Raw genomic sequence first — 7,540 nt, 5'->3', positions numbered from 1 at the left:
CACATCCATTTTGTGAGGAGCCACTGAGCATCTATGTTGTAGAAATGCTAGGAAATTACAGGGCATTTGTAAAACTTTCTCTAAAGATGATAGAGTTTCTTATGACTTTGATTCAGTATTAAAAGATGCATGATGTACCATGGACTCTACCTGGAAAACAGGACCCCAAGAAAGGCACGGGGATCACCCAATGATGGAGAAATGGCTGAGATCTACATGAACAGCCTGGACATGAGTGGGAGTAATGAAGGGCAAGGGTCGAGGGAAAGAGAGCCTGTGGAAGCGGGAGATCCCAGCTGGATCAAGAACAGAGAGGGAGAACAAGGAATAGGAGACCATGGTAAATGAAGACCACATGAGAAAAGGAAGAAACAAAGTGCTAGAGAGGCCCACAGATATCCACAAAGATACCCCCACAATAGACTGCAGGCAATGGTCTAGCGACAGCCGGAACTGACCTACTCTGGTTATGGGATGGCCAAAAACCCTAATAGTCATGCTAGAAACCCCATCCGACGACTGAGGGATCTGCATGCAGAGATCCATAGTTAGGCCCTGGGTGAAACTCCAGGAGTCTAATTAGCAAGAAAGAGGAGGGTATGTATGAGCGAGAATTGTTGAGACCAAGATTGGAAAAAGCACAGGGACAAATAGCCAAATGAATGGAAACACATGAACTATGAACCAATGGCTGAGGGGCCCCCAACTGGATCAGGCCCTCTGAATGAGTGAGATAGTGGATTGGCTTGATCTGTTTGGGAGGCATCCAGCAGTGGGACCGGGTCCTGTACTCATTGCATAAGCTGGCTGTTTGAAACCTAGGGATTATGCAGGGATGCTTGGCTCAGTCTGGGAGGAGGGGACTGGACCTGCCTGGACTGAGTCTACCAGGTTGATCTCAGTCCTCGGGGGAGGCTTTGCCCTGGAGGAGGAAGGAATGGGGGGTGTGCTGGGGGGAAGGGGGGGTAGGAGGGGAGAGAACAAGGGAATCCATAGCAGATATGTAGAACTGATTGGTATTGTAAAATAAAATAAAAGGAAAAAAAAAAAAGAAAGGATCACAAAGTAAAAAAAAAAAGATGCATGATGTTAAAGCAAATACATATACAATTTTGTAAGTACATGCATATCCTTTTTTTTTTTTTTTTTTTTTTTTTTGAACAAGACTGTAAGATCAAAATGGTTGTTGAAAGTTCTGGGTATATGGAAACATGATATAATGTTTCAGAAAAGCAATAAAATAAATTATCCCAAGAAACCAGGAAATGTTTAAAGGGAAGCAAGCCATGCGTGATGTTTGGGTTCCTAGAGTTGGTGGCCAGATTGACAGGCCTTGGGTGGAGAAAAGAGAAGAGCTAAGCATACACAAAATGAAACCCTATGAAATGGTGAATATGCTGCACTTTCATTGAAACATATTTTTAGCAAAGAAAAATGTGGGTTCAGTAATCATTCAAGATTTGGACAGCCACATCTCTATATATGAGGGTATAATTTTAGATATTTTCATGTGTTCTATGGCAGTCTTTTTTATTGTTGTTTTTTTTTCCAGTCAGGGTTTCTCTGTCATGTTTCAGCCAAGTCTCAACTGGAACTCACTTTGTAGACCAGGCTGGCCCCAAACTCACAGAGATCTGTCTGTCTCTGCCTCCCAAGCGTTAGGAGCACCAACACTGCCCAGCCTGTGGCAACTTGTAACAGATTTTCAACACTTGATCATGGCTTATGCCACCATCAAGCAGATTTACAAACTAGAGTGTAATTTTCTTTTTCTTCTTTGAAAATACTTTCTTAAGTTGAAGACTGATCATCATTTCTTCATATCAAAGCAAATCATATGAGACTGAAATTTTCCTTGATTTGTATTTTTCTCCATGCATTTAAAAATTCATATTCTGTGCTTAAAAATGGTAAAGAATGAAATGCGTGTGTGTGTGTGTGTGTGTGTGTGTGAGAGAGAGAGAGAGAGAGAGAGAGAGAAAGAGAGAGAGAGAGAGAGAGAGAGAGAGAAAGATGCTGTGTGTGCACACGTTTGTGAGTGCACATGTGCATACAAATGTGAAGGTAAGAGATCTCAACTTTAACTTCTTTTCACCTTAGTTTGAGATAGATTTCCCAAAAGATATAGAGCTCTCAGTTTGAGCTACACTGACTGGCCAATGAACTTCAGGCATCCTCCTGTGTCTGTGCGCCCAGTACCTGGATTACAGATACATGCTGCCACTATTCCTGCCCCTAATGTGGGTGTTTGAGATCTGAACTCAAACCTGTCCATTTGCTTGGCCAGAAAGTACTTTAGGCATCAAGCCATCTCAAGAAATCCTATAACGCAATTCCTTTGTATAAAATAAATTGAAAATAATTATCTAATAAGTATTATTTGTCCTATAAACAACTCAAATTAAAACAAAGAAATAATTCATTATCTGAAATCATCCTGAGATACTTAAATACATTAGTTGGAAAGAAAATTATTGAAGTATATTAGTTGAAGATGTGTTACACTTATTTATGCTGTGGAACATCATTTTTTTAATGATGCAAAGATGTGTTGCATTCTTTTATGTTGCATTTGTTTAATTCTGTGAAGCTGTGTTACTTTGCCTGTCTAAAGCACTTGATTGGTCTAATAAAGAGCCAAACAACCAATAGCAAGGCAGGAAAAATAATAGGCGGGCCTGGCAGGTAGAGAGAATAAATGGGAGGAGTAATGTAGGACAAAGGGGGAGAAACAAGAAAAGAAGAAGAGAGGACACCAGGGGCCAGCCAAACAGCTACTCAGTCAGCCACAGAATAAGAAGCAAAGAAAAGATATACAGAATAGAGAAAGGTAAAAGCCCAGAGACAAAAGGTATATGGGTTAACTTAAGAAAAGTTAGTAGGCACAAGCCAAGCTAAGGCCAGTCATTCATAATTAAGAATAGGCTTTTGTGTATTTATTTGGAAACTTGGTAGCAGACCCCCAAAGACCAAAGAGTAGAAGAGTTAATCAAACTAACTACAGAAAATCAGAAACTGCCTATTGTTGTTTGCATAATGTTTTATCAAATATGATGTCTATAAAGTCATTTATGTTTTTTTTTAATTTTAAGTTTTCATAGAGAAACATATTAAATCATGAGATTTGGTAGCAAGAAAAACTGCATATGTTAGATTACCTGGTGTATAGGAAAATTCCAAAAGGACAGACAAATATATGAAGACACTGCACTTGAAGTACAATACTGATGAAACAACATTGATATAGTTCATGTGTCTGTCTTTGTGTGTGTGTACATATGTGTATGTGCATGCATGTGTGTGCATGTTTGTGTACATCAGTCACAAAGAAATTGACATGATATAAGTGAGTTGACAAATAAGTTGGGAAGCAATAGTACTTTTTTATGTTTTCTCAATTTTTTAAATTTTATTTTAAAATACAATTCAGTTCCACATATCAGCCACGGATTCCCTTGTCCTCCCCCCTCCTACCCCCTCCCCTTCCCCCCAGCCCACCCCCCATTCTCTCCTCCTCCAGGGCAAAGCCTCCCCCAAGGACTAAGATCAACCTGGTAGACTCAGTCCAGGCAGGTCCAGTCCCCTTCTCCCAGGCCGAGCCATGTGACCATGTATAAGCCCCAGGTTTCAAACAGCCAACTCATGCAATGAGCACAGGACCTGGTCCCACTGCTGGATGCCTCCCAAACAGATCAAGCCAATCGACTATCTCACCCATTCAGAGGGCCTGATCCAGTTGGGGGCCCCTCAGCCATTGGTTCATAGTTCATGTGTTTCCATTCGTTTGGCTATTTGTCCCTGTGCTTTATCCAACCTTGGTCTCAACAATTCTTGCTCATATAAACCCTCCTCTTTCTTGCTAATTGGACTCCCAGTGCTCCACCTGGGGGCCTAGTCGTGGATCTCTGCATCCAGTTCCCTCAGTCGCAATAGTACTTTTTAATTAATGTTATATTTAAAATATATATATATATATATAAATGCAATGAGTGTGAGCATGTAATGTGTCTCATATAAAGATTACTTTATAACTATGTCACAAGAAAATAGTAGAAATATTTTAGACATGCAATGGTGGAGTTACTGGTGCGAATACCCTAAACACCTTTGGATCATCACCTGTGCTCTTATCATATTCTTTTCTTCCTTTCTGGGTATCTTTTTTATTTGTTGTTTGTTTTTTTTTTCCATTTTGTTGCTTTTTTTTTTTGAGACTGAGTGTAAGGTAGCCCAGATTGGCCTTTCTATATATAAATGGGGGTGACTTTGAATTCCTGATTCCTGCTGCCTTCATTTCTCAAAATCCGGGATTACAGGCATGCATCACCACACTTAGATCCTTCCTTCTGACTATCCTTATCTCCCACTTGTACATTATCTGTACCCTCCTTGGGATACACAAACATAATGAGGATATAATCATGAAATGTTCTGGACCTTGTTAGAAAGCATATTTTTTTTTGTTTTTGTTTTTTGTTTTTGTTTTGTTTTGAGACAGGGTTTCTCTTTGTAGCTTTGCACCTTTTCCTGGAACTCACTTGGTAGTCCAGCTGGCCTCGAACTCACAGAGATCTGCCTGCCTCTGCCCACGAGTGCTGGGATTAAAGGCGTGCGCCACCACCACCGCCCGGCCTAGAAAGCATATTTTTGAATTCCAGTTGTCTAAACTACTTCAGATTCTGAACCTTTTCGAGAATCTTCTCTTTCATTTATAATTTTACAAGAGGTTAGTGTTAAAAAAAGAAAAGAGAGAGAAATAAGAAGTCTATAAAGCACATTATGGTGTCAGTTATCATGCTACCCATATGCATTTCTAAGATAATTATAAACATTTGTAAGTGACTCGAACCCATAGGATAAAGATCCTAAACAGTGAGGTGTCAAGTGGGATGATCCAGAAGAGAAAAGAAGACAAAATAATAGCTGGGACCAGGGGCTTTTGCATAAGCTGATGACTTATTCCAAGTGAGTTTATTAAAATGTACAGCATCCTGTGTACTATTTACAGTGGGAGGAATGGGCCAAGGCCAACAGCGAGCTAAATTAGACAAGTTTCCAAAGAGAACACAGGATACTTCTGACACAGTCACGTTAGGACTGATAACCACAACCCAAAGGAAAAAGTCAGTTTCCTAGAAAGTGTAGCCTTTAGTCCTTCAAGGCAGTGACTTCTGACCTAATCTGGACTTGCCAAGCCTGCCTGTTGACAAGATCAAACAACTAAAGCTCACTTTGTCCTTTTATCAGGGCCTTTGAAAAAGCATAGGAGCCATCTGACTGCCAACATATAATTAGCTATCATAATTTCTGTAGGGTATATAGTAGGTGTAGAAGTAAAGAGGAGACTTCTGTATGTTTTTTATTGAAGCAAAATTTAGTTTATGTTATATAGGTATGGTATGCCATTTGGAGTAGATTAATTTTTATGATATTAATGTCAACATTTTCTGATAAATATTTGTCTTAAATATTCAAAAGATTAATGTTGAGTTGTAAATAATAAGTAGCAACCTCAGGAAAAGCCTGAACCAATGGAATGGTTCCTAACCTGCTCTCAGTTTAGAGTGAGAGAAATGTCTCCAAGAAAATACCTCCTCATTATCATCTCTTGCTTTGATTCTAAAAGGGTTAATCATTTTATAATTGAACTATAATTCTCATGTTAACAATGTAATTGTGTTTTACTACATTAAGATAAAATATTCTTGTCCCAATGTTGGTTTCATTCTTTTCTATTAATTTGCACATCGATTTCATGAAGAGTCATGGCTCCGGCAAACTGCACCCAGGTGAGAGAATTCATTCTTGTGGGCCTCACAGATCGCCAGGAGTTGAAGATGCCCCTTTTTGTTGTGTTTTTATCCATCTATCTTTTCACAACAGTTGGCAACCTGGGTTTGATTCTGGTCATTAGAACAGATGCAAGGCTCAACACACCCATGTACTTCTTCCTCAGCAACTTGGCTTTTGTTGACTTCTGCTACTCTTCTGTCATTACACCCAAGATGCTTGGGAATTTCTTGTACCAAAAAAATGTGATATCCTTCAGTGCATGTGCTGCTCAGTTAGGCTGTTTCCTAGCCTTCATGACAGCTGAGTGTCTGCTACTGGCTTCCATGGCCTATGACAGGTATGTGGCCATTTGTAACCCTCTACTCTACATGGTCCTAATGTCCCCAGGAATTTGCCTTCAGCTTGTAGCTGCCCCTTATTGCTACAGCTTCCTGGTAGCACTGTTTCACGCCATCCTCACCTTCCGCCTCTGCTATTGTCACTCCAATATCATCAATCACTTCTACTGTGATGACATGCCCCTCCTCAGGCTAACTTGCTCAGATACTCGCTCCAAACAGCTATGGATCTTTGCCTGTGCTGGCATCATGTTCATATCCTCTCTTCTCATTGTTTTTATTTCCTATACATTCATTATTTCTGCCATCCTGAGGATGCGCTCAGCTGAGGGAAGACGCAAGGCTTTCTCCACGTGTGGTTCCCACATGCTGGCAGTGACCATTTTCTACGGAACTCTCATCTTTATGTACTTGCAGCCCAGTTCTAACCACTCTCTAGACACAGACAAAATGGCCTCTGTTTTCTATACAGTGATCATCCCTATGTTGAACCCCTTGATCTACAGCTTAAGGAACAAGGAAGTGAAGGATGCTCTGAAGAAATTAATTATCAGTAGGAACCAAACATTTCTGTCATGAAATTAAGAAAATTACTTGAATAAATAATAATAGACTATGTGTTCCATCTTTTTCCAATAAAATGCTATTAACATGTCTACTTATTAATATATTGTATGTATGTAAGGAAAATGTCTTTCCTATATAGAGAAATTTTCAGTGTAGAATATATATATTTGCAATAATTTGAAACCCATTCTTTCATTTATGAAATGAAAATATACAACAAAAATTATTTTGGTGATAAGAATTTATATCTAATTTTCCTTTTCCAAGTGAAAAAAAATATTTAAAATGGCAATCTTTTATTTTTATTTTTTAATTTTAGTTTTAAGATTATAATATAATTACTGTATTTCTTCCTTCCCATTCCTTCAAACATTTCCATATACCCTTCCAAGTTCTCCTTCAAATTCATGGACTCTTTTTACACTAATTGGTGTGTGTGTGTGTGTGTGTGTGTGTGTATAGCCATATTTTTGCCTGCATGTTTTTCAGGGATGACTGTATAGCCCTGGACAACTGATAGTGTACTATTCCCTAGAAAAGACCACCTCTTCTCCTCTCAGCTTTCCTTAGTTACCTACAGATCTTTCTGTAAAGTTAAAACCTCATGGACTTTTCTCCATCCAGTTTGGAATGTTGGTTAGTATCATCCTTGTTCAGCTCCTGTTGAGGCAGTAATATTGGTGAGATTCCATGGGTGTAGTTTCTGATATTACTTGAAGATACACTCTCATGGCAAACTCTTTGGATTCTCTGGTTCTTACAATCTTTTTGCACACTCTTCCCATCTTTCCCAGTGTTTCCTGAGGCTTGGGTGCAAGAGTGTTTTGTAGAAGTATTTATTG

General features: G+C 39.2%; 1 protein-coding gene across 1 annotated transcript; it reads left to right on the top strand.

Moving 5' to 3' along the window:
* Positions 1-5,765: 5,765 nt before the first annotated feature.
* On the top strand, positions 5,766-6,710 carry LOC114710108 (olfactory receptor 1044). Its single transcript, XM_028894192.1, has one exon. It carries the CDS (start codon positions 5,766-5,768, stop codon positions 6,708-6,710), a length of 945 nt encoding a protein of 314 aa, XP_028750025.1.
* The last annotated feature ends 830 nt before the right edge of the window (positions 6,711-7,540 follow it).

This window comes from Peromyscus leucopus, chromosome 4 (genome assembly GCF_004664715.2).
Source record: "Peromyscus leucopus breed LL Stock chromosome 4, UCI_PerLeu_2.1, whole genome shotgun sequence".
Classification (NCBI taxonomy): domain Eukaryota; kingdom Metazoa; phylum Chordata; class Mammalia; order Rodentia; family Cricetidae; genus Peromyscus; species Peromyscus leucopus.
The sequence above is the reverse complement of the archived record's forward strand: the minus strand, read 5'-3'. Positions and strand labels throughout refer to the sequence as shown.

Coding starts and splice junctions, on each gene's coding strand:
- LOC114710108 (XM_028894192.1), top strand. CDS start 5,766: ATGGCTCCGGCAAACTGCACCCAGGTGAGAGAATTCATTCTTGTGGGC.